The sequence below is a fragment of the Rhipicephalus sanguineus genome, chromosome 6 (genome assembly GCF_013339695.2).
Source record: "Rhipicephalus sanguineus isolate Rsan-2018 chromosome 6, BIME_Rsan_1.4, whole genome shotgun sequence".
Taxonomy (NCBI): domain Eukaryota; kingdom Metazoa; phylum Arthropoda; class Arachnida; order Ixodida; family Ixodidae; genus Rhipicephalus; species Rhipicephalus sanguineus.
In genome coordinates this window covers 165,181,427-165,209,124 of record NC_051181.1, presented here as the reverse complement: position 1 = coordinate 165,209,124, position 27,698 = coordinate 165,181,427, and the positions used below count along the sequence as shown (strand labels likewise).

Genomic DNA, 27,698 nt, shown 5'->3' with positions numbered 1-27,698 from the left:
TTAGTCTTTTCGTCCACTTTACTTTCTTCACATCTATCGCTACACCTTCCTTGGTTTCATTATCTGCTGGTTTTCTTTAAGGTTGTGTCAAACAAAGAAACAAGCCCTCAAGATTCCCTTCCTTCATTCAAAGTGATGTAATGTAATCTGAAGCTAAACGTGCTGCTGCGACACGCCTGACAATGAAATATAGTTGTGTTGTGCATTTCATGTTCCATCGGACGACGCGGAAACAGGATGAAAAAAGAAGGTATACCTTGAATCTGTATGTTTAGGAAAACAAAATATGTTGTCCGAGAACCAACTGCACAAGGAAAGGAAGCAGAACGGGAGAGAGAGAGAGTAACGGCGTCGATGTTATCCAGTTTAGAATAACCGCGGTGCTGCTATCCTGCAGCACAGGGGTAAGGGATGGGCAAGTTAGAGGAGTAAAGAACGAGAATGGGAGCGCAATATCACACTCCGGCAATCTCGTGCGGTATCACTATAAGGCTACCGCCGCTCGGGTGCAAGTCTATTGTCTTTAATTGTTTTAACAATGCCTTCGTTGCCTTAATTCTCGATGACTTTTCAGGATGAGATTCGAAGGTAGTTAGCGACATCAGTCTGTGGTCAAGACGAGTAATAGCGATTGTGAGTGCTCGTCTGTGCGGAGCGTAGCGAGGACATTCACAGATGTGGGGCAAGGTCTCCTCGATACTACAGACGTCACAAAGAGCGTTGTCGGTCATTCCTATACGAAGCAGAAATGGTGTATTTACGCATATACTACAAAGGTGCTAAGCACATGCAATGTGACCAAGCAAGTACTTTTTTAGATTTCAAACACACTGACTGAGAGTTAAGAAGAAAGAAAAACGACTTTAAAGGGCCACGTGCTGCTGTGATTTTGTTGGGTCCGAGGAGGATACACGCACAGCTTGACTGCCACCGTGTTATGCGGCAATGCACAGGCATTGGCATAAAACACGGCCGAGAAAGGGATTTCAAAAGGTGGCTTACACACGCAGTTTATTTAACAATATAACAACAGAGTTGAGAGAGAAAGCTTTACAGAGAAACATGTGTGGAGTGATGGGCCTAGAGGAAATGGTCGATCACGTGGATAACACCGTTGGAGGCGACGTTATCCGGGTTGTTGATGTTGACCCCGTTCACTGTGATACACTCTGAAAAGGAAGAAGAGATAATAAGCGATTTCGATTATCGACTAAAGAGGCGGCGATCGTAAGCGCCTTTTATACTTGACTTGTGCTAGTAAATTACCAGTACCGAATATAGTGGATAACTCGTGATCAAGGGAAATCAGAAGTGTTTAAAATAAAGCTTAGAAACATATGCATCCTGAATCTCGAGGTCTACCTTTAAAACACTAACATAACAGCAGGGCAGATTAGAGGCTACAAATGCTAATCTATGAACTACTTCCCCCTTTCAGGTGTGCATCTTTATTTGATTGAAACGGCTAATGAAAAGGGTTGGCGAGGTGGCACTCTTTGTCGCTTGGCCAACGAAGCAGAGTAATGAAAAAGGAGAGAAAGGAAAACGAGGCACGCACATGACGCACGAAGTGCGCATAAGGTAAGCAAGCACAGATGTATGAAAACGAATATTTCGAATGCACAGAACGCAAGTAATTAAGTAGAACGCGGTCATGGCATAAGACAATTACTTCAGGACGTGACAGGCTTTATGTCAGTCAATTAACTTTCAGGTTAACATCTTCATAGGTCATTCGTATCTTCTAAAAATGTTTACGTATAGGTTTCTCACTTTGCCGGCTTTGTAGTTAAGCCATTTCGTTCTAGGTGGACCAAAGGAAAAACTCAAGCAAGCACAGATAACAACTATACTCATGCGTCTTTTCAACCCGTGGTTACCCCATCATCATCATAATCATCCTGGCCACGCCCACTGCAGGGCCCCTGCCATGTTTCGTCCATCAAGCTGTGCTCGCTGCAGCCCCGTTATCTCCGCAGACTTCTTAATCTCGCCTGCCACGCGCGCTTGCCTTGTCTTGGAATCCCGTCTCTTGCTCTTAGTGACCAACGGTTATCTTGCCCTGCCCATGGCCATTCCTTCTTCTTGATTTCGACTGAGACGTCTTTAACAACCGTTTGACCAACTCTGCTCTCTTCGTGAGGTTACACATATCATTTTCCTTTCCGTGGCTCGCTGCGTCGTCCACCCCTTGTGACCCTTGTGCAATGCCCCATAAGGGTAAATTAGATGATGATGATTACGGTGGCGAAAAGAAATGGAGGAGAAAAACAAGGTACCTGGGATGATGCTCATTCTGAGCTCGAGGCCGCCGACCGTCTTGAGGACTTGGTTCTCTTGCACACCGGCGCTGTACACGGTTCCCAGGACAATGTGGCGGAGTAGCAGGGCTGCGAGGTCAGTCAATGGCAAACATTATTTTCGTTTCTTTTTTAAATACTCGCCAATTCTATGTATATGCGTCTGCGAATCAGTTGGCTTTCTGTCACGCTTATTTGAAGCATTTTTCTGTGAAAATGTAATAGATGCCACGGCGGGCATGTATATATCGAATTCGAAACAGTGCAGGCCATTCCCTTTGTTCAAGGCATTAGGCAGTCATCGCAATTCGTTCTCATGTATTGCTTAAGCACGAGCAATTTCACCTATGGCACCTACATAAATTATCTCTATGAATTCCACTTCCGATAATGCCGTATACTACCTGCACCTAAATAGCTTCGGGTTCACCTAGTGCCAGCGTGCGTGAGATGAGAATGGTTAGGGCAGTGGTTATCAAATGAAGGTCCGCGGACGCCATTTTATGGGGGTCCGCGAAAACCATCCTCGGAAAAAAACGAAAACGAAAACGCGTTTTCTTGAGGCACGCTATGTCCCGACAGCGGCCCCTTCTGATTTTTGGTATGCTTCACCGCATAAATTTTGCATTGCGGCGGAGCTGACTTATGTCTATAAGATGGCTGTAAAGCTTTTGTAGCACTTTTCTATGACATGCACGCGAGCGTGCCTTTTCCAAGCTTGCATATTCGAAGAGGAAACATAGCTACAAACAGGTTGGATGTGGCTACAGACCACACAAACTATTGCCAAGCTGTCGAGGTCGAATTGGCACCTTAGTTTGCCCCTTCTTCGCCAGGGATAAACAGAAGGCACGTTTTTCTATTCATAATGGTGTAATAGTAGCGCAAAAAAGATTTGCTTCACGTTTTTCTAGCTGCATGTTGCGTAAATATATGACCCCCCCCCCCTTTTCTCTCACTTCAAGGGGTTCCCTCATACCTTCCACGGGTCCACAAGGGGTCCCCGAAACATCTATGGCTGAGAACCACTGGTCTAAGGCTACCGCTAATTATTGCTACTATGCAACGCAGTCAACGACACAGGAAGATGTGCAGAGTTATTCGGTGAAAGGGCCAGTTCTGGTCAAAAAGCGCCACAATCAGGGACACGTGTCGCAGCGTCAACGACGATAGGGATGCAGGTTGAATACACGTATACGTACCCTTGAGAGCTTCCCTGTCGCGCAATACGTTTTCCATGCCGACTGAGTTCTTGAAGGCCTGGTCACTTGGAGCGAAAATCGTGTATGGTCCGACGCCTGCGGAAAGAAGAAAAGGAGAGCAACAGCAGCATTAAATGCCGAACAGACGCAAGCTTTCTGGTTTAATTGCGTCCTCTTTGTAGACGTCAGACTCCGCCCTGGCGGCGCTGCGAAAAGAAAAAAAAAACCCGCTACCAGCGCCCTCATCGCATCCCTGGCGCTAACTGGGTAGCGCAAGGAGAGCCATATCCGCAAGCGAATGGGCTTGGGCCACGATAGACGAAAATCTTAGATGCCTCGTCAAACGCAAAACATACCATCGGCGTTGTTAACACGAGTGGTTGGAAAACATCGAACAGAGCAAAAAGGCAGCAGGCGTGTCTCGTGGCTCCATGCGTCATACCACCACAAAGCCACTACATTCTAAGAAGGGACTGAGGGGAAGTAACAGAGTAATGAATAGATAATTGAAAGTATCTAAGAGTAACTAAGAGTAACTCGTATTCCGTTAAATGCCGTCAGGGAATTCCGTCCTCCCACGCACTCAGTGTTAGAGATAGCATTTTTTCAAAGTTTCAAAAACGGCGTGGAAAGAAAGGCATCGTGACGCATCATTCAGACAAGGAAAAGCTTCTTGGCGCTCAAAGATCCGAAACAAATTAAAGTTAACCGAGAGCACACTGAGAACTTGACTGTGAGTGCGCGCTCTGTCATCTTAACTTTCTTTAGCGTTTTGAGCTCTAAAACGTCTTTGTCGCATTACCAAGCAGCCAAAGCTGCCACCCTGTTGCAACGTTCGGTCGCTTCTCTCTGCGCAGTTCATAACGCAAGCGTTGTGACAGAGAATGTCATCAAGTGACGTTTGCTTACGCTTGATCTTGCGCGCGTGCCACCACATTTGTCAAATAATAAACGTATGCTCATGCGATATATAAACTACGAACCCTACTTTGCGTTGTCTAAAGCAATGCTATAGCTATCATTTTTAAAACTGCGAAATTTTTGTGGCTCGATATCCCGGCATAAAGCAAATTACAATGTCACGGAAAAGCAAATGTTCTCATTTACCAGAGAGGTACTCCTCGAGTCCGGCAAACTTGATAGCTTCGTCCAGCTTAGGGAGCAGGATGGACTGGTGAATGACGTCCAAAATGCTTCCTCCAGGCCGGTGCAGAACGCGGTCGATGGTGTAGAACACGAAGTTGCCCTGCTGCTTTTTCGGGCCGATGACGCCACCAGAGGCGGTTACAACCTGCATTTGAAGGAGTGACGACACTCGTGGTCAGTCATCACTGCTGCTTTGCCCGTTGTGTGAAACACCAGTGAGGCAAACACATCCATGGCAGCACACGGAGGGTGTAGTAATGTTTACGCAAATAATACAATATCGAAAAACATTTCCAAAAATTTTGCATGTTCTGGCTGGTTTTGCACAGTGCAAGTCGATCCGATTCAGTGCTTAAACAGCCCGTAATAGCTCCCGGACTGGCCCTCTAGTTAGTGTGTTCAAGAAAAAAAAAATTAGTTTTGGTATTAAGAAATGACGAGGCAGAGATAAATGGAACGCGCCGGGAGGTTAACCGGAAGATAAATATCTGGTTTGCTACCCTTCACTAGGAAAGGAGTAAGGAGGCACAGAAAAAGTAAGAAAGAGTCAAATAGATAAGTAGAAAGGCAAACACACGGGAGTGCCATAATTTATGGCTATGGCGCAATTCTCTTATAAGTGGCTGACTCTGAAAGGGAAATCACCCTTTGCTCCTCGCCTCCCATCTCCTCGGTCTTCGAGCTTCCGTTATTCTTATGCAGGACGGACCTATCCACGATGATCCGCGTATATGACTCGCCATATGCATTGCTTCTTTACCCATATACGCTCACCGTGAGTCAGCTGCGAACCTCTTTTTTTTTTTTTGTGGTCGCACGTTCGCAGCTGACTTCATCCCTCTCCCCCTTATGTGCAGGGTGGCAAACGGGATGTGGGTCTGGTTAACCTCCCTGTTCTCTCTTTGTGGTCACTAAATACTAGTAAAGTGCGTTTGGGAGGCTAGTTGGTAAGACACTAAAACTGAGGTAAAACTGCGCAGAGGGCAGATCATAAGTAGACAATACTTGTCTACTTCTGAGCTCGTCTTGTCTACTTTTTCTATTTGTGTTCCGTCCTCCGTGCAGTTGTAACTCTGTTTCACAAGATAGTTATTGCAATCCTAGAAACCACGTGCGCAGATATGACCCACTTTTCTTTGCTTAAGCACTCTTGCATGTCACCCTTCAATAATAATTTGAGAGGTTTATGGGCCAGAACCATTATATGATATAAGGCATGACGTAGTGGAGGGCTGCAGAAATTTCGACCACCTGGGGTTCTTTAACGTGCCCCGAAATCAAATACATGGGCCTCTAGCATTCCCCCCCCCCCCCCCCCCCCCCGTCGAAAATGCGACCGCCGCGGCCGGGATCGAAACCGCGCCGTTCGGGTCAGCAACCGAGCGCCATCACCACTGTGCTATCGTGGCGGCTACATGTCTTCCATGAAAATCACCAAATGCATTCCCAGCGTAAGATCACGTTTTCTGCTAAACAATCTCTTTAATGAAGTTACGTTGTATTGCCTTGACGTTTTAAGGCATACTGGTCTGTTAATCAGTGGTCAATGAGATGCGTGCTTTCGCGCTACAGGAAAGCTAACCAAGACAAGAACTCGGCGGGCGTTGGAAATCTTTACACTGCTTTAACATGCACACAAGAGCGAGCTTACCCTTCCGTTGAAGTACTTGTTGAATCGCAGCAAACTTCCTTCATCAAGCGTGGGGTAGGTCCTATCGTTGTCGATGGTGACCTGGCCAGGAACAATGTGATACAGGACAAGCTGCTTAAGGAGTTGAGTGTCTCCCTCTAGCTTCGAGAGTAGCTGTCCTCGAATCTGAGCGATGGCGTCGTCACTTGGAACGAAGATAGTGTAGGCAGCTGCGAAAGTAACAAAGTTCGGTCATGTAAAGAAGAATCTGGTTGCTTGACATGAGCTACGAAAATTCATGCATTCAACTGTCAGCACACTTCGTTGCAGAAAGAATCAAGCTAGTTTTCCCCACATAAAAGCGGTCTCTTGGTGTTTCATGACTCATCGCAGAGTAAATCAAACGAGTATACAAAGCCCGTTAAGGTGCTTCATGTGCACATAATCTTGTGCTTTGTCATAAAGCCTGCCATTTTACACTAATAATAATTATTGTGTTTTCATGTCCCAAGACCAAGATATGATTATAAAAGACTGGAAATTTCTACCACCTGGGGTTCTTTAACGCGCAGCTAAATCTGAGCACACAGGCCTCTAGAACTCTGCCTCCATCGAAACGCGGCTTGTTCAGCAGCCAACCACCATAACTTCTAGACCACCTTGGCGGGCCCATTTTACATTATCACCATCACAATTATTCTGAGCCTATTTTTTATGTCCAGTGCAGGACGAAGGCCTCAGCCGTCCTCGGCTTCTTTTCCCTTCCCTTGGTGTCCATTCTTTTGCTCTAACTTGTAGAGGGCACAGTCACTCAACCGACGGAGACGTCTAGTAACCCTGTGTGCGGGAGCCGGACATATTGGCAAATTGGTTCCTTTGTGTTCGGTGTAAGAAGCAGTCGGTCACGGGCAGTTACGTGCATAAAGTGTTTGTGTTATTCGACGCTACTGCGTGTCATGCATCTGACTCGTAGCGAGCGCGGCATTGTGTCAGAAGTGTGACCGGTTGCCTGCCCTACGCGTTACATGGCCGGCCCAGGTCCACTTATTTCGTTTAATATCGACTAGAATGCCAGCTAGCCCAGTGTGTTCCCTGACTCATTCTGCCGTCCTCCGATCTCTCAATGTTACGCCTGCTGTTTTCCGTTACATTGCACGCTGCCTGGTCCGTGTCTTTTTCTCTGCTTTCTTTGTTATCCTACATGCATGCAGTGACTGTATAGTTAAGAACAACGGCACATTTTCTGTCATTGTTTTGGAGTGCCTGCCATATGGCCTTCAGTCCACCTTTATCTTTCGATGAATTTCTTTTTCGTGATTAGGCTCCCCTGTTAGCTATTCACTCAGTTATATGCCGAAACGTTAGAGCTTCCAACCAGAAAGAGGCGAAGGCGCTGTTGGAGTTTCTGCGCTCAACCGGTCTCGCTAAACGACTGACACTCCCGTGCTTGAGTGTGTGCGTTTTTTTCTTTATTTTTAAACCCTTTTCCTTTTCCTTCCTTACCTTTCTATCCCCCTTACCCCTTCCCCAGTGCAGGGTAGCAAACCGAAGAACTTTCTTCTGGTTAACCTCCCTACCTTTCGCTTAACTTTTCTCTCTCTCTCACTACACATACTGTTGGACAGACTCCAAGGGCTAGTCGCCAAACGCGAGTTCGTTTTCTTTTTTTTTCCCGGTTATTAATCATTACCTTCGTCTTAAGCATATTCACTTTTAGCCCTACTTTAATTCTTTCTCGATTGAAGTCTAAAGTTTTGTAATTCATCGCTATCATTGTTGAAGAGCACTATGTCATGTGCGAATTTTAAGTTGCTCCGTTAATCTGTATTCCTGTTTCATCACAATCGAGTCGTTTGAATACTTCCAAGCATGCAGTGAACAGCATTGGAGAGATAATATCTCCTTGTCTGACTCCTTTGTCAATCGTGATTTTATTGGTCTTCTTGTGGAGATGCAGTGTAGCTGTGAAGTCTTAGTAGATGTTAGCTAAGATACTTATATATGTTTAAGTACTCCTTAGTGACGTAATGCCTACAGGACTGCTGGTATCTACCGAGTCGAATACCTCATAAATGCTTCGAATGCTTCGACGTTTAGCATGGTCGACACCGCAGCTTGTGACCACTGCGGAAGTGATGAAATGATTCAGCATATTCTGTGCGACTGTCCACGGTACTGTTCGCAGAGACAGTCGCTTTGCAACGCGCTCGATAAACTGGACGACCGAACTCTTTCGGAAGAAAGAGTCCTGCGCCACCGACAGGACTTAACATCACAGAAGAAGGCTGTGCAGGCGCTAATGCGCTTTCTGCGTTCAACCGGTCTATCAGAACGGCTCTGATAGGACGTCCTGCATGTGTGTGCATGGTGCATTTTTTGTTTTGTTTTTATTTTATCTCACTCTCTCGCTGTCCTCTTTCCGACCCCTATATCCCCACCCCTGTGCAGGGTAGCAAACCGGTCACTCGCACCAGGTTAACCTCCCTGCCTCTTGCTTTTCATCTCTTCCTCTCTCTCTCTCGGCGTTTAGCATTCGAATTCGAAAGTCCAGATTTCGCGCTTTCCCTTATGCTTGGCCGTGCATTCACGAAAAGGTGCATGGCATGCAGAGCCCGTCAATAGTTGGTAAAGCCCTCCAGTGGCTACTCCGGAGTCTTCATATGAACAGTATTAAAGTGGAAAGTTGGGCTAGTTGGTACTTCGAACACGGCATTTCCAAGCGCGAAGAGAGAGAGGTAAAGGAAAGGCAGGGAGGTTAGCCAGGTTGTACCCGGTTTGCTACCCTACACGGTGGGAGGGGGAAGGCGAGAAAAAGAATATAGGAAGCAAGGAGGAAAGAGTGAACAAGTAATACGCGCACACAAGTAACAGCGCGAGAAGAAAATTCAGAAAAGTGGGTGGAGAGTAAAAGACAGGCCCCGCCCTTACTGTTCTGTCATTTCTTCTCTGCCCCAAAGTTTGTCTTCTCGCGCTGGAAACGGTCGTATTCTTCGTATGAAGCATGCGGGACTTCGAAATGCAGATATGTTGAACGTTTCCTTGCTATCAAGCCACAAAGGCAATACTTTACAAGAATAGTAACCACAAGATGTGTCGAGACGAACTGCGAGTTGTGACACCGTCTCACCAGTTAAGTTTCCTGATGTTATATACCTGGCTGGGCAAAGCCACTACTAGCTTGTGTGGCATGTAAAGAAGGCAAGAAGAAGAATGTAGCAGCTGTCATAGAAACGTTACCAGCTGTCGTATAACCTGTTTTAAATAATTATTGCAGCAACATAGTAAAATGAGCTCAAGGGCTTTGTAGTGAATTATTTACAATCCCCATTGCACACATTGCCAAACAGAGCGCGAGAACGAGGTACGCATACAATTTGCAACATTAAGCAATATATAGAGACACACGTGAGGATGGTTGATAATAAGTGGGTAATGTACCTAGACATGTATGTAAACAAACAATGCAATTACTAATATGAGAAGCTTTCAAATGAGTTGTTCGAAGCCTAAAATAATGACAACAGGATCATACCTCCATCATTGATAAGCTGAAGAACACCGGTTTTCTGGAGCCAGGACAAATAGCGAGTAGCCTTCAGCTCCTTCAGCACAAGTGTGAAATCCAATGGCTTGCCCTGTAGTTGAAGCCCGGTGCCAGAAATGCTGTATACTGTTGACGGAATTGCTCCCGTCTTGACTGTCCCGACTGTGTGTGTAACGAGTTGACCAGGAACAACATATGTGGTAGGAGGTTGAATATGAATTTCAGTCTTTCCATATGTGATTTGGCCTCCCGGTTGAAGCAATATGGACGTCTGAGGCTGGCCTACAGTCACCTTAGGAACACCGACTAGTCTTCCACCAAACTGAACGCTTGTTATTCCTGAGGTACCAGGTAAAATGCCACTGGTTATCAGTCCAGATCCAGGCACAGATGGTATCTTAGAACCAGCAGGACCTTGTGGTGCACTAGGGCCACTTGATCCACCAGGTCCGAATGGACCACCTGGTCCTCTAGGTCCTCCTAGTCCTGATGGCCCACTTGGTCCTCTTGGTCCACCAGCTCCTCCAGGAACACTTGGTCCACTTGGACCACTGGGTCTGAATGGGCTACTTGGTCCTCCTGGTCCACTGGGTCCCCGTGGTCCACTTGGTCCTCCTAGTCGAGAAGGTCCAGCTGGGAATGGCCCACTTGGCCCTGCGGGTCCGCTGGGATATAGCCCACTTGGTCCAGATGGCCCACTAGGACCACCTGGCCCTCCAGGGCCCCCTGGTCCGCTAGGCCCTCTTGGTCCACTTGGACCTCCAGGTCCACTTGGTACTCTTAGTGCTCCAAGTCCACCAGGTCCACTGGGTCCTCGTGGACCACTTGGTCCTCCTAGTCCAGAAGGCCCTGATGGGAATGGCCCACTTGGTCCTGCAGGTCCACTGGGATATGGTCCACTTGGTCCTGATGGCCCACTTGGCCCTCTTGGTCCTCCAAGCCCACCTGGCCCACTTGGTCCCCTTGGTCCGCCAGGCCCGCTAGGTCCACTGGGTCCTCTAGGGCCACTAGGTCCTCCTGGTCCAGAAGGCCCGAATGGGAATGGCCCACTTGGTCCTGCGGGTCCACTGGGATATGGTCCACTTGGTCCTGATGGCCCACTTGGCCCTCTTGGTCCTCCAAGCCCACCTGGCCCACTTGGTCCTCTAGGTCCACTAGGACCACCTGGTCCTCTTGGTCCGCCAAGCCCGCTAGGTCCACTGGGCCCTCTTGGCCCACTTGGTCCTCCTAGTCCAGAAGGCCCCGATGGGAATGGCCCACTTGGCCCTGCCGGTCCGCTGGGATATGGTCCTCTTGGTCCTGATGGTCCACTTGGCCCTCTTGGTCCTCCAAGCCCGCCTGGTCCGCTTGGTCCTCTAGGTCCACTAGGACCACCTGGTCCTCCAGGTCCGCTTGGTCCGCCAGGCCCGCTAGGTCCACCGAGTCCTCTAGGACCACTAGGTCCACTTAGTCCAGAAGGCCCTGATGGGAATGGACCACTTGGTCCTGCGGGTCCACTGGGATATGGTCCACTTGGTCCTGATGGCCCACTTGGCCCTCTTGGTCCTCCAAGCCCATCTGGCCCACTTTGTCCTCTAGGTCCACTAGGACCACCTGGTCCCCTTGGTCCGCCAAGCCCGCTAGGTCCACTGGGTCCTCCTGGTCCAGAAGGCCCGAATGGGAATGGCCCACTTGGTCCCGCGGGTCCACTGGGATATGGTCCACTTGGTCCTGATGGCCCACTTGGCCCTCTTGGTCCTCCAAGCCCACCTGGCCCACTTGGTCCTCTAGGTCCACTAGGACCACCTGGTCCCCTTGGTCCGCCAAGCCCGCTAGGTCCACTGGGTCCTCTAGGACCACTAGGTCCTCCTGGTCCAGAAGGCCCGAATGGGAATGGCCCACTTGGTCCCGCGGGCCCACTTGGATATGGTCCACTTGGTCCTGATGGCCCACTTGGCCCTCTTGATCCTCCAAGCCCACCTGGCCCAATTGGTCCTCTTGGTCCACTAGGACCACCTGGTCCTCCCGGTCCGCTCGGTCCGCCAGGCCCGCTAGGTCCACTGGGCCCTCTAGGACCACTAGGTCCTCTTAGTCCAGAAGGCCCTGATGGGAATGGCCCACTTGGTCCTGCAGGTCCACTGGGATATGGTCCACTTGGTCCTGATGGCCCACTTGGACCTCTTGGTCCTCCAAGCCCACCTGGCCCACTTGGTCCCCTTGGTCCGCCAGGCCCGCTAGGTCCACTGGGTCCTCTAGGGCCACTAGGTCCTCCTGGTCCAGAAGGCCCGAATGGGAATGGCCCACTTGGTCCTGCGGGTCCACTGGGATATGGTCCACTTGGTCCTGACGGCCCACTTGGCCCTCTTGGTCCTCCAAGCCCACCTGGCCCACTTGGTCCTCTAGGTCCACTAGGACCACCTGGTCCTCTTGGTCCGCCAGGCCCGCTAGGTCCACCGAGTCCTCTAGGACCACTAGGTCCACTTAGTCCAGAAGGCCCTGATGGGAATGGTCCACTTGGTCCTGCGGGTCCACTGGGATATGGTCCACTTGGTCCTGATGGCCCACTTGGCCCTCTTGGTCCTCCGAGCCCACCTGGCCCACTTGGTCCTCTAGGTCCACTAGGACCCCCTGGTCCCCTTGGTCCGCCAAGCCCGCTAGGTCCACTGGGTCCTCTAGGACCACTAGGTCCTCCTGGTCCAGAAGGCCCGAATGGGAATGGCCCACTTGGTCCCGCGGGTCCACTTGGATATGGTCCACTTGGTCCTGATGGCCCACTTGGCCCTCTTGGTCCTCCAAGCCCACCTGGCCCACTTGGTCCTCTTGGTCCACTAGGACCACCTGGTCCTCCCGGTCCGCTCGGTCCGCCAGGCCCGCTAGGTCCGCTGGGCCCTCTAGGACCACTAGGTGTTCTTTGTCCAGAAGGCCCTGATGGGTATGGCCCACTTGGTCCTGCAGGTCCACTGGGATATGGTCCACTTGGTCCTGATGGCCCACTTGGCCCTCTTGGTCCTCCAAGCCCACCTGGACCACTTGGTCCTCTAGGCCCACTAGGACCACCAGGTCCCCTTGGTCCACCAAGCCCACTGGGTCCGCTGGGTCCTCTAGGACCACTGAGTCCTCCTGGTCCAGAAGGCCCGAATGGGAATGGCCCACTTGGTCCCGCGGGACCACTTGGATATGGCCCACTTGGTCCTGATGGCCCACTTGGCCCTCTTGGTCCTCCAGGCACTCCTGGACCGGTTGGTCCACTAGGACCACGTGGTCCTCCAGGTCCCCTTTGTCCGCTAGGCCCGCTAGGTCCACTGGGTCCTCTCGGACCACTAGGTCCTCCTGGTCCTGATGGCCCCGATGGGAATGGCCCACTTGGTCCTGCGGGGCCACTGGGATATGGTCCACTTGGTCCTGACGACCCACTCGGTCCTCTCGGTCCTCCAAGCCCACCTGGCCCACTTGGTCCTCTTGGTCCACTAGGGCCACCTGGTGCTCCTGGTCCCCTTGGACCTCCAGGTCCACTCGGTCCTTTTAGTGCTCCAAGTCCACCAGGTCCACTCGGTCCTCCTGGCGCACTTGGTCCTCGCAGTCCAGAAGGCCCCGACGGGAATGGCCCACTTGGTCCTGCAGGTCCACTGGGATATGGTCCACTTGGTCCTGATGGCCCACTTGGCCCTCTTAGTCCTCCAAGCCCACCTGGCCCACTTGGTCCTCTAGGTCCATTAGGACCACCAGGTCCCCTTGGTCCGCCAAGCGCGCTTGGTCCACTGGGTCCTCTAGGACCACTAGGTCCTCCTGGTCCAGACGGCCCGAATGGGAATGGCCCACTTGGCCCTGCAGGTCCGCTGGGATATGGTCCACTTGGTCCAGTTGGTCCTGATGGCCCACTTGGCCCTCTTGGTCCTCCAGGCCCTCCTGGACCGGTTGGTCCACTAGGACCACGTGGTCCTCCAGGTCCTCTTGGTCCGCCAGGACCGCTAGGTCCACTGGGTCCTCTAGGACCACTAGGTCCTCCTGGTCCAGAAGGCCCAGATGGGAATGGGCCACTTGGTCCTGCGGGTCCACTTGGATATGGTGCACTTGGTCCAGACGGCCCACTCGGCCCTCTTGGTCCTCCAAGCCCACTTGGACTACCAAGACCACTTGGGCCGCTTGGTCTTCTTGGTCCACTTGGTCCTCTTAGTCCAGAAGGCGCCGATGGGAATGGCCCACTTGGTCCTGAAGGTCCACTGGGATATGGTCCACTTGTTCCAGATGGCCCACTTGGCGCTCTCGGTCCTCCAGGCCCACCTGGCCCGCTTGGTCCTCTTGGTCCACTAGGACCACCAGGTCCTCCAGGTCCCCTTGGTCCACCAGGCCCACTAGGTCCACTGGGTCCTCTTGGTCCGGAAGGCCCCGAAGGGAAAGGCCCACTTGGTCCTGCGGGTCCACTAGGATATGGCCCGCTTGGTCCAGACGGCCCACTTGGTCCTCTTGGTCCACTAGGCCCGAATGGCCCTTTCGGTCCTCCTAGAAATAAGGTTATATACAGTGAGGGAAATGTGATTTGTGCTGTGGTCTTCCATAAATATGATAGACATGATAATTGAAAAAGTGAAGGATGGAACTTTAGTTTTTATTATTATTATACTATGCTCACAAAGGCCCTCATTTCGAGCATATTACATGGGTGTGGTGGCACATCAGGACTGGTCAATGATTACTGGTCATAAATTAATATACAACAGGATGTTAAGCATAGAAAATGTACAAAAGAAATTGATAAAGAACAATACTATGGGTGCAATGAAGGTGTAAGAAAGAAAGGGAAGAAAATCACCGCAGTATCACTGCAAAGTCTGAAAGGTAGTATTAAGATTAGATGGTCGTAAGTAAATTAAATCTTGAAAGTTGGTTAGGTTGGATTCAGTGGGAATGTGTGATGATTAGGTGTTCCAATCAGTTGTGCGTGGTAAGAAGAAAAAAATGAATAATTGGCAAATGTGAAGTTTATGCATTTGAGTTTATACAGATGGTCACGACGAGGAAACATCACCGGTGGTGGCTGAAAAAAAGATCATCAAGTGAAGGATGATTATAAAGCTTATAGATAAGCGATAGGCGGGAAATGTTACGGCCAAGCGCTAGGTCGTCTAAGTCAGCTTTATTCTTTAACGACGTGACGCTGGTGTGACGTGAATAATGTGAGTAAAATGAATCGCGCAAAACGGTTTCGCAAGGCTTCGATGTTACTGATTACGTAAGTTTGTTCGGAATCCCCAATAACAGACGCGTATTCTAGTCTGGGACGAATTAATGTGGCGTACGCTAGTTCCTTTAATATGCATTGGCGCTTTCTTAAATTTACGTTTAACAAGTTCGAGAGCAGGGTTAGCGGAGGCCAGGGTAAGATTAATATGATTATTACTCGATGAGTTTGATTGAACATGGATGCAAGGTATTTGGAAGAGAATGGAAGTTCGACAGCGCACTTATAAGGGAGTATGTGGTTGGAATTCGTTGCGTATGGATCAAGGACATGTGCTCAGTTTTAGAAATGTTTAGTGGCATCAATCAGTCGGAACACCATGTGCATATCGTTTCAATGTCAGCCTGAAGTAATTGGCTATCAGTGTTTTATTTATTTATTTTATTTGCATACACAGATACACAAGGACACATAGAAAAGAGGCAGACAGCAAGCTGGCAACTGCCACCTAGAGGGACACAACGCCTGCCCACTCTTTCGGGAGGAGGGAAGAGACATAGGAAATGTTTTTTTTTTTTTTCTGGGGTTTAACGTCCCAAAACCACGATATGATTATGAGAGACGCCGTAGTGGAGGGCTCCGGAAATTTCGACCATCTGGTGTTCTTTAACGTGCAGACATAGGAAATGAAGATAGGAGGAGAGAAAGAGGAAAGAAGATAGGAAAGTAAAGATGTAGTGCCTAGGTAAAGCACACAATCGTCTGCAAACAGTTATTTTCAACGACAGCTGGGTGGATCATTAATATAGATTACAAAAAGTAGAGATCCAAGTAGACTTACTTGCGGAGCTCCACGTGAAGAATTAGCGTAACACAAGTCAGAGGTGTCAGCTGATGTAAAGTGAGTTCTAGTTGAGAGTAAGTCGGTGATCTATTCAATTATATCAGGGTGAACGTTAAATTATCAAAAGAGAGAGAGAGAAACGAAGGAGAAAGGCAGGGAGGTTAACCAAGCTTGGTTCGGTTGGCTACCCTACACGTGGGGTGGGGGAAAAGGAGAATAATAGATAAGACAGAGAAGCAAGAACAAGAGAAAGATCTTTTGCGTCTCGAGGTCAGCCTTAAAAACACTACAATTTGCTTTGAAGGAAAGAAGAAGACTTTTAAGGGCTCGTTTTCCTTGTTAGACACACTATTAATGAGAACTAACAGACAATAATGGTTTGGCATTATTGTCTGTCAGTTCTCATTAATACAGTTTGCATTGCGGCATGGATTACACGAGCAGCTAGTGTATGAAGTAAGGCAAGGCTACCACCAAGCACTCGAGAAAGGACACGATATAATATTTCAGTGGCTGCCGAGCCATTGCGGAGTTGCCCGCAATGAACGCGCCGATGAAGCTGCACGATTAGCTCACGAAAAAGACCTGCGGATGCCCATACCGCTCTCTAGAAGGGACGCGGCTCGACAACTACAACCGCTTGCTCATCGCGAAAACCGTGCTGATGCTTGAAAAGAATATTATGCTGTTAGTTCACGACTTGTTGATCACTTGAGCGTGGATTATCCGCTGAAGTAGTTTACAAATAGTGCTGCTTAATGAGATGAGATGATAATTTAGCGTCAAAGGACGACCACCACATTTTAGAATGCGCATTACTTTGGCTATGTGCCATTCACTAGGAATGCGACCGGTTGACAGTGACTGAGAAAATAGGCGGTTAAAGCAGAACGAATACTATGCGATGTGTTAAAAAATATTATTGAAACCTAGATGATCGGCATTTGATGACATTTTCAGATTGGTTAAGAGAGATAAAACACCAGCCTCACTGATGTGATGACTACCTCATGCATTATTATCCCCACTAACGCTTTTAATGTTGGCAAAGAGTTAAAGACCTCGTAAATGAAAATTGTTACAAACGCATCATTAGAAGCTGAGCGCAATCTGAATAAGGAATAAGATCGCCTCTGGAAATCGATGTCAGTGCGAATTCGCGGGTTCACCACGCTCCGGAAGCAACAAGTATTGTCTATTAATATTGATGATAAGTGCTACCTTCCGACAGAGTCATACTAATCTTGTATACACATACACGCAAAATAGAGGAATGCTCTTCTTAAGCAACCACTACAGACGCGTGAACGAAATTCCGTGAAATTAACCAGAAAAGCTGCCATGCTATAAGGCGAATTCCAGCCTAGGGCCCAGAGTCTGTACAGCAATTGGCGAGAAGGGGTAATGTTAAAGAAATTCGAATAAAAAGTTGAAAAATCTGTAACTCTGCACCCAATAAAAATGGATACTCATTGGAGACAAATGTCTCAAAATAAAATAGATATTACAGAGGAGACAAGTGTGCAATATAGGTTGTGTATGGCGAACGAGGCTAAACGGTGCGTCTCCTCTTCTGGTAAGCGAAGCGGAAACATGATGCCGTTCTTATGGAAAACGGTCACAAAAGGCGAGGGTGGGCTGCATAGCATTTCTTGCAGTTACAGAGGGAAAACTGGCGATGCGACGCTGTTGTGTGTATGGGAATGCTGGGATGTGTCGGATTCGGATTGGCATCATTCACGAAGAGCCGCGACACCTCGAAGACTAACCTGGCTAGATGCATTCTTTGCGTCACAATGCATAATTTTGTATTGAAGCAATCCCTAATGAGCTATTTTTTTCTTCGCGTTACACAGAAACGGATTTTGTTTAACTTTGAGGAATTTAGCTTCGATGTACAATTTTGCAAAACGTCAATTGTAGCGACCGGCCGCTAAAATTGGAAGGCAGACGAAAAGGTCAGCATTCACTCGGCGACAGCTATTCCTCTGTTTCTTTCTTTAGCCGTTTACTGATACCCTGAAAGTCAGTAAATATTTACTTTAAATTGATACATAGGTGAATGAGATCCGTTTATGAAGGTTTTTGTTTAGAAAAGCTTTATTTCCGCAGACATACATAATTCCCATGACAGCCCAGCGCCCCTTAAAAAACTTGCGCAGATGGTGGTGCCACATTTCCCTCTAGGTATTATTGTGAGAACCTGGGAACTCTGAAATTGTGTGTGCGCGTATCACTGGTCCACTCTTTCTTCCTTGCCTTCTCTATTCTTTTTCTCCTCTTCCCCCATGTAGGGTAGCAAACCGGGTGCAACCTGGTTAACCTCCCTACTTTTCGTTTGCCTCTCTCTCTATGGTGGGCTGAAATGCTCAACTCGCCTATTGCGCCATCTACGCTCTCCTAATGTTGGAGGGCACGGTAGCTCAGAGGGGCGAGATGACAATGCGATGCGTTTGCTCACTTACGTTTGCACTGTTTATTACGGCTAGCATTGTGAAAGCCAGTGTTCGCAGTCATGGAGTGTGGCGTATTTGTGTTTTAGAAGGGCGATTTTAGATGCGAAGTATCTCTTGCTCGGGGGTATGTAAGGCGGCGTGGTAATCCGCACGCAGCGTTGATGTGCGCACTCACACTACGCATGCGCGACTCTCCTCCTTCCCTCTCTCCAACAGCTGCGCGTTACTCTCTCCTCTTCTCTGCCAGCACCTACTTGCGCTTCTCCTGCGCAGTGACTATTCTTTGGTCCAGACCACAGAATAGAGTGCAGCTTTGTTCTGTGGACCAGAGCACAAAATAAAGCGCAGCCTTATTTTGTGGACCACACAGTAAACTTGTGCGCTGTGGGCTGTGCAGAATGTACTGTGGCTCAAGCAGCCCACCTCTCTTGACGACGGTTTTCTGTCACAAATTGCGAGGGTTCATTCCGTGGTCTGGTCCACAGAACAGGCACTGTTAATGCCCTCAGAAGGAACTGAACCCACCCCATGAAAACTTCGATTCGTCAACGCTCGAACTCCCTTGACGACAGTTTCTCTCGCGAATCTCAACATGTGCTCGCCGTTTTGTGAATCGCTGGAAGACGCGTATGCGGGAAAAATTCTAATGTTTTGACATATGCCAGTATTGATATCAGCCGCAAATAAACTTGTTAGTGTGAATGAAAGCAGCAGAACGAAGGCGTATAATGATAAAAAATGACAGCGGTTCTAAAATTTCGTGAACCTGATCTATCGCGTGCGGAACACTAAAGTCACTTTCACCACAGTACGTCTGTGTCATATGAAAAAGTGCGCTAACATTTGCACGGGAGACTCGAATTTTGAACAATCCTTCTGAATGGTCGCGGCCATAAATCACCCGTAAAAGAACGCTAACACCACCGCGAAAAGAAAACAATAATAACAAATGACAGCGTATATAAAATTTTCTGGCCTTGATCCATCGAGTACGCAACGCTTAAGCCACTTTCGCCGCAGTACACCTGTGTCAAGCAAAAAAAAAAGCGCAATAAGATTGGCGAGAACCTACTAGTTGTCACTGGACACAGCACACTTTGTCACTTAATTAGATACACTTGCACGCGCCGTATAATTACGAGTACTTGTATGATCGTCAACGTCTGAAAACTTTACGGAAACAGCTAAGTAGCCCCTTGCCAATCTCACTGCACTTTTTTTTGCACGACATTAGTGCACTGCAGTGAAAGTGACTGAAGTGTGTCCTGATGCGAGAGATCAGGGCCAGAGTATTTTAGTAGTGTCGCCCTTTGTCGTTATGATTCCCTTCTCACGGTGGCGTTGACGCTGTTCTTAAGGAGATCTGTGGCTGTGTTCGCACAATCGGGGGGATCGCTCAAAATTTGAGTCTCCCGTGCAGATCTTAGTGCACATTTTCTTTTTGCATGACACAAATGTACTGTGGTGAAAGTGACTTAAGTGTTCCGCACTCGATAGATCAGGTCCAGAAATTTTAAGAACCGCTGTCATTTGTTATTATACGCCTTCTTTCTGCTGCTTCAATTCACGACCAGTTTACCTGCTTTGGAATGTCAGACCAGAAAGCATGCCAAAGGTGGGCTTCGCCTTCGTATTTCGAACCTTTCACGCATAAGCGCCTTCCATCTCGCGTACTCTGCCCGGAAATGGCCTCCTTGGTCCGGACTTATTCACAAAGCTGCGAGCGAATATTGCGATTCGCGAGAGAAGCTGTCGTCAAGAGAGGAGGGCGCAGTGCTTATTCTGTGAATTAGACCACAGAATAAACCCTACCAGTTTGTGAGGGAAACCTGTCGTCAAGAGAGGTGGGCGGTTTGGGCTACAGCGATGTCTGGTGCGCACGGTCCACAGCACAAGTCTCTTTGGTGTGGTGCACAAAATAAAGCTGCACTTTATTTTGTGGTCTAGTCCACAGAACAAAGCTGCAGTTTACCCTGTGGTCTGGTCCACAGAATAGATTGGGACTCTATTCTGTGGTCTGGTGCGCAGAAACCGTCGTCAAGAGAGGTGGGCTGCTTGGGCTACAGAACATTCTGTGCTTGAAAAGAACCTTATTGAGCGACCGCCTGTGAAACTCGGCACTGTGTGTGTGATGTGACATGTGTCTATCCTTCTCTCTCTCTTTTACTCCTCTATTCCCCCTCCCAATGTGTAGGGTAGCAAACTGGACGCATTGTCTAGTTAACCTCCCTGCCTTTCCTACATTCCTTCTCTCTCTCTCTCTGCACAGCCCACAGCGCGCAAATTTATTGTGTGTTCCACAAAATAAGGCTGTGCTTTATTTTGTGGTCAGGTCCAAAGAATAAAGCTGCACTTTATTCTGTGGTCTGGACCACAGAATAGTCACTGCGCTTCTCCTGCGTTCTCGCTTCTGCTCTCACGGCGCATACGCTACTCTCCTCCTCTAGTCTCCTTTACTTCAAATAGTAGAGCACTGCGCGCGTTCAGTCCAGCGCTTGCCTCGGTTGGCTCCTCTGAAATGCGGGCTCGACATGCCGAAATTCTCTCCTGCGCAGCTCCGCGATGAGGGCTAGCGCATGCGCGTCCCCTCCCCCTCTCTGTCCTCTCCTACGCTGCCTCTCTGTTGCCCGCACGCCCTTTGAAATTAACGGCCAGGCTAGAGGGAAGACACGACGCGCGTAGTGTTCCTCTTCGCGTTCCACGACGCGAGGTCGATAGCATGCCCAGCGAACGCCAACGGAACGCGATCGTGCAAGTGCTCCGGCTTCGCATCGCCTCAGGGTCCCCTTTAGCGGGAGATGGTGTAATTTTTTTAAAGACGATAGTCTTTCTTGGGGAACCTAAACGCAGAAATTTTGATCTGTCTGTCTCTCTGTTTGTCTGTCACCCGATTCAGCCACTCGGCGAATGTTTAACCACTTGCGGAACGCCCAGCCATCTTGAACTGGTACGGCCGTTCATACATGCGAACATTGTCGATCAAAAAGCAAACGCTACACATATCTGAGGCGCAACATCAATACATAAGTATTAGGTGGCGTGTTTCTGTGATGAGTGACGTGCGCGGGTGTTCAAAGTGCGCGCCATCAAGATCAAAGAGAAGATAAAGACGAAGAGAGTTGCACGAGCGCTGGAAAAATAAAATAACGAAGAAAAGGAAGCACCAATCGGAGAAGGCCACGGCATGCGCGCGGAAGAAAGCGCGAAGTGTTGGAGGGAGACGACAGAAGCAGCGAGGAAGACGGGCGCTGCTCTCGGCCGTCGGGTTCCGGACCCGAGCCTTGGTGAGCAGTTGAGCCGGAGGGACCTGCCACGTACGAGCAGGCCATGGCGGCGCGTCTTTGACATGCTGTTGCTGCGAGACGTCCTGTGCCTGTGGACACGCTGAGCTGTCGGGCTTCGGGCGCGAGCTCTGGCGTGGGTGTCCGGCCGGGACGCGGCCACGGCATCGGAGCCTCCTCTTCTACCCGCAGCCTTGGACGGCTGTTTCGATCAGGGGTCGTCGCGCTCCACTCGAAGGCTTGTCCACCATCCAGGACCTTGGTGAGACCAGCGTTTGCGCCTCGTCGCTCACTGAGAGTTTAGGACTTATGTCTGGGTTTAGTTGTTGTATATTGTTATTTTGGGCTTCTGTCAGTGTGATGTCTGATCGTTTTCCGTGTGTGTATTAAATGTTGTGTGCAAACGGCCTCGTCCTTTCGTGGGTGTCTGTGGAGACGCATCAGACACCCATTAAATAAGAACCTGCACGTTGTGAGAAACATCACAACGTAACAGTTTCTTTACTAGAAAATACATAGATAAGTAATTCTAAAGAACCTAATGTTTCTTACGCTGCGCTGAAAATGCTACTGTTTCTTAGGTTGCGCTTAAAATGCGACGCTATGAGCCAGATGCGGTGGTTCAACATAGAAGAGGAGGGCTCGTGTTGTACGGCTATCGGCTTTCGACGACATTGGCAGCGAAGCACGCAGATACGCGGCCATTTTTTTTAGAATGTTGCTGTTATTTCTTTTGGCGAAGTAGAGCAGCAAACTAAAGACGGAGGAAGAAAGAAAATTTCAGTTCGAAAGTTCAGTTCCAGTTCCAAGAAAGGGGTACATCTTCTCGTTCGCAAAACCATAATCCTGAAGTATAAGTCGGCACTGCGGATGTTATCCTTTTTTCGAGTTTATTTTGTTTTCTGCGGTTCACGAGAAGAAAAATCGCCGAAAAGAGAATGTCGCTGGATTCAACGTTTCAACAAGAGAACCTGTCTTCGTCAAAACAGCAATTGCCTTGACGAGCAATAATGACTTCACAGCTTTTACGTGCCACAATCGTGATATGATCATGAGGAACACCGCAGTGGAGGGCTCCCAAAATTTGATCCACGTGGTATTGTTTAGCGTGCACTGACATAACACAATATACGGACCTGTAGCCCTTCGCCCCCATCGAAATGCCGGCACGGTCAAAATCGAGCTCGCGCCTGCGACCGTGGTGCAGCTGAGCCACTGAACCACCGCGGCGGCAGTTCTTGACGAAGACAAGCCCACTTGTCGAAACGTTGGCTCCAGCGACATTCTGTGTTCAGCGATTTTTCATCACTCCAAATAGTTCAGAAATTGTACGAAATTAAGAATGAAAGTTGTTCAGGAAAGCTTTCTCTACAACTGCGATCATACGTTTCAGGATGTTTACAAAGCGTTGTGTTGACGTACGTCTTTGTAGTCCCTCTAACAAACGTGGTTTTGCGGTATCGAGCTATTATAATTCGTCTTAGTGTTTCACCTGGTCCACTGGGTCCTCCTGGTCCACTTGGGCCGCGCGGTCCACTCGGTCCTCCTGGTCCACTTGGTCCTCCGGGTCCACTTGGGCCCCGTGGTCCACTCGGTCCTCCTGGTCCGCTTAGTCCTCCGGGTCCACTTGGGCCCCGTGGTCCAGTCGGTCCTCCTGGTCCGCTTGGTCCTCCGGGTCCACTTGGGCCACGCGGTCCACTCGGTCCCTTCGGCAGCCCAGGGAACGCAAATGAAAATCCTCCAGGTGTTGTCGGTCCAACTGGCCCGCCGAGCATAAATCCTGATACACCAGTAGTAAAGGTGGTGACCGCAGGTGCTCCAGGGAAGATTGTCAAAGATGTTACTCCTACACAACGAAGAAGAGAACGAAACAGTGCATTGTTTTTTCGTTGAAGCTGCAATTTTACTAAGAAACAAATTTGCTCTGAAACATAGCTTCGGGTTATCAAGGTCCCCAATTTCCAAGGTTAATGGGCTGGTTTTTATGCACGATCCGAATTGAAACGTAGGCAAAGGGATCATCTTGTTTTGTCCTTGAAAAAGAATATGGTTTCAGTATGAAAGACATACATGCTCTTCTCGATGTTACAAAATATGTATATACTAATTCTGTTTCACATCTTCTTTAAACTATCTACTTCTATGTTTTTCTTGTTAACATGCACGTCCTATTTTTTATTAAATGCAAGCTGGTTCCAAAGGAGACGCAGCAGCACAGAGCGATACAGGAAGTAATTACGTAACATAGTTTACACTGCAGAGTAAATTAATCCACGGTTTTGTGTAAGCGGCCTTGTAAGACGTTCCTAGGATATCAGGTGCATGGCACACAAGAAAATATGTAAGTAAAAAATTGGCCGCGTATCTGCGTGCTTCGCTGCAAATGTCGTGTAAAGACGATAGAAGAGGCGCTGTGTGAGATATGGACGCCATCTGGCAATACGTCGGGAAACATGAGTGCTGTGTTGCGTGCTGGTAGTCCCGGCGCAGCAGCAGGCGAAGACCGGCGGTGACCAACGCGACCGGCGGGGACGCCAGCCAGCACGAAAACGCGGTTTGGCGCGAAGCGCTGAAGCAGAGAAACGTCCGCACTCAATGAGTACTCTCCACACACTCTTTTATTTACACGTCGCCTGAGTAAAACAGGAACGCCAGAGCGGCGCCCACAACCGGCAGTCTGAAGGCCGCCCACAACGCTGCTTTTTCATTTTTTAAATATTTTTTTTCACCTTCTTGGCCTTCTCAAAACTAAAGTTTTTCAACACCAACCCATGGCATTCGTACAGTGCAATACAGAACCGAAACCGAAACACAACAATGAGCTCGTGCGAAGGGCACGGAGGAAGGCAAATTTCAGCGCAGTCGCATTTTCAGCTTTGTTGAAACAGCGCTCACTAGACGACGACGAAGTAAAAGAAGGCACAGGACAGGCCTGTCCTGTGCCTTCTTTTACTTCGTCGTCGTCTAGTGAGCGCTGTTTCAACAAAGATGAACGCATACCAACTCGCTCAAGCTTCCATTCTTATGCATTTTCAGCGCAGCTTAAGAAACTAGGGTCCTTAAAATTACGTATGTATGCATTTTCTATTAAAGGAACACGCCACCTAATACTTACCTAGTGATGTTGCACCTCAGATATGCATGATATTTACTTTTTGATCGACAACGTTCACAAGTATGAACAGCTGTACCAGTTCAAGACGGCTGGCCCTTGGGCAAGTGGTTCAACTTTGGCCGAGTGGCTGAATCGAGGGACGTGCCGACAAACAGAAAGACAGACAGACAGACAGACAGACAGACAGAAAGACAGACCAAAATTTCTGCGTTTAAGTTCCCCAAGAAAGACTATCGTCTTTAAAAAACCTGGAGGCAACCTAATACTTAGGTGTCTGGTGGTGGCACTCGCCCGTTGGCGTTCTCGTGTGCCCTAGTGTATTCCTTAATGGCCAAGGAGACATCGGCGGCGTCACGCATACGACGCCAGTGAGCCCACTACTCCTCTTCTAGTTCACTGTGCCACGGCACACTCAGAAGTGCAACTGGTGACGTAAGTAGGCGCGTGCTCTTATGTGGTGGAGGGGAGGAAGAAGGGTGAGACGCGCGACACCTGGCGAGAGCTGGAGCAAGTGCGCCCTGCGCGAGCTCTGTCCTGTGATATGCGCGAGGCAAACGCTGGCGCAACGGCAGGAAGGACCTGGAGTGAGCGTGAACACGCCAGATGTTCATGTTCATTTAGCTTACTTTAAGTTATGACGTTTCGGCTCCCGTACGGGGGCCTGCTAGACAAAATGCTAGAGAACCGTGCACTTAGGTTTAGGTGCACGTTAAAGAACACCAAATGGTCAAAACTTCCGGAGCACTCCATTACTGCGTCCGTCATAATCGTGGTTTTGGAACATCTAAGCCCAGCATTTATTATATTAATGAAGTATTTGTAAGCATTGGCGCGCTGTCCAAAGAAGCGCCCCACGTGGGTGACGACTTACATGGCACGATATGTTGCATGTATGCGGTTGCGCGACAACTGAGCTGCAGTGCCGTCGCAACAGCTTCTCTACCACACCGCAGTTGTTCTTGATATTGCATTTTATTTTGGACTATTAAAACGAATAAATGTGATATGGCCCAACATAATAAAAATCTGTAAAGCTATCGAAAATGCATGGCTTCCTCATGCATTTTCTATGGAACTCTATGTATTCCTGTCATACAAGCAATCACGCTTTTTCGCGTTGTAGACACGGTTTTTGCTGCGATTTTCCCTCGATAATCCCCAAGGAGCGCTTGCGCATTAACAATGAGCAGCAGTAGTGGGCGACCACATTCACTGATGACATACCATGGGCCCAACGACAGATGACTGAGACTGGGACTGCAGTTATGATGCGGCTATCAGAATTATCCTTTCTGTTCCTGGCAACATCCACCAAGTAATCATTTCTGGGTAAAATGCAAGTTTGATAGGAATTTTACCATTAACACTGTTACACTCGTAATAAACTTGCTAATTGGGATCGTAACTACTTTCCATAAAACTTCATTCGAGAATCAATCAGTGTAGTTTTGGCTGTGTTCGCGGTTGTCTACAAATAGAATTCATTTCATCTTCGAGATATTATGCCGCTAAAGCTATCTTCAGTGCTTCTCACAATAAAACATATTTGAAATTTATAATACATAAACCTGAAACTTATAACAGCTACTGCTGTTGCAGTTTTGAGTGGTGTTAGAAATCGCATATCTTGGTGAGTTCCATTCACAGCGCAAGAAGCCCGCATATATGTACGCACACCCAGAGAGGATTGCTACTGTTTTAAAAATCGACCGGTTTAAGCGACCGCATGTAGGCGTGCAATGGACAGGCGCACTTCTACACTGACAGTGCTTTCTTCCCTCTTTTTTTTATCCCTTCCCCCAGGTTAGGGTAGCAAATCGGACGCGCGTCTGGTTGACCTCCCTGCCTTTCATTCCTCCCCCTCCGAGAGACGATGCCCCCCACTTCTTTACACAAGCAAGTACTGCTGATTGGGCGAGGGGCGAGTTGGCGCACCATATTTGCCCAGTCAGCAGTACTCGTCAACTTCATTTCTGGTTCACTGTCACCTCAAATTTACAGTGCAGCTCTTAGGCGTCCGTTCTTGCGTTGAGCGGCATCGCCTTTGTCGGCGTGACCGATAGGTCAAACGAGGACGAAAGAGAGAATAGGGTCTACTAGCGGAGAGAAGAGCAGGCGCGCTATACAAAATAAACAAAAGGACGGTGATTCATGATTTCGCTGCAGAAATAATGCTGTATTTGCAGCAGGTTATTTAAATCATGATTTTACATTATACTGCATAAAGCTGGTGCCGATATACATATATTTATAGGTGTGCGAGTGTACTTACCTGGTGTCTTCGGAACAGGAAGTCCACTTATAACAGTAGCGCCACTTGGACCTCGCAGCACAGCAGACACTGGACCTTTAGGTACACCTGGAAGTCGTGGAGCGCTGGTTACACCTGTGGCGATAGGTAACCTTGGTGCGCCAGTAACACCTGTAGCACCAGGAAGTGTCGGACCTCGAGGCACATTCAAAGTACTCGGTGCACCTGGAACAGCTCCTGCAGGGGGGAGGTAGCTGGGTGGTCTCCTCGTTGATGGCCTGGATCCACTGGGAACCCTCGGTCCACTAGGGCCTGTAGGTCCTGATGGACCAGAGGGTCCTTTTGGTGCACTCGGCAGTGGTAAGCTGGGTACCTTTGGAAGCCCTGGTGTACTTGGCCCACCAAATATAAAACCACCTGGTGCAGTTGGTCCCGCAGGCCCACTAGGCCCCTTTGGACCTCCTAGGCCAGATGGCGCAATTGGTCTGCTGGTTCCTCTTGGTGCGCCTGGTCCGCTAAGTCCACTTGGGCCACCAGGTCCAGCAGGCAATCTGGCACCGAAAGTAAATGTAGCAGTCGGTCCTTTTGGTCCGGAAGGAACAGGGACACTTGGTGCTTTAGGTCCACCAAGGACACCTGGTCCCAGTGGTGTACTCAGTCCACCAGGACCACTTGGTCCACTAGGTCCACTCGGGCCTCCAGGTCCACTGGGTCTAAATGGCCCACTTGGTCCTTTTGGCCCACCAGGACCACTTGGTCCGAATGGACCAT

The 27,698-nt window shown here is 49.0% G+C and overlaps 1 protein-coding gene across 1 annotated transcript; it reads right to left on the bottom strand.

Moving 5' to 3' along the window:
* Nucleotides 1-1,002: 1,002 nt before the first annotated feature.
* Nucleotides 1,003-27,698, bottom strand: LOC119397695 (collagen alpha-1(I) chain). The gene is made up of 13 exons (XM_049416667.1): nucleotides 27,668-27,698; nucleotides 26,949-27,623; nucleotides 23,054-23,407; nucleotides 14,077-14,301; nucleotides 13,039-13,218; nucleotides 12,031-12,144; nucleotides 11,782-11,892; nucleotides 9,811-10,530; nucleotides 6,300-6,508; nucleotides 4,610-4,793; nucleotides 3,503-3,598; nucleotides 2,280-2,390; nucleotides 1,003-1,169 (listed from the first exon to the last, which is right to left on the bottom strand). The coding sequence occupies exons 1-13, from the start codon at nucleotides 27,696-27,698 to the stop codon at nucleotides 1,081-1,083; spliced, it is 3,099 nt and encodes a 1,032-aa protein (XP_049272624.1). The 3' UTR covers nucleotides 1,003-1,080.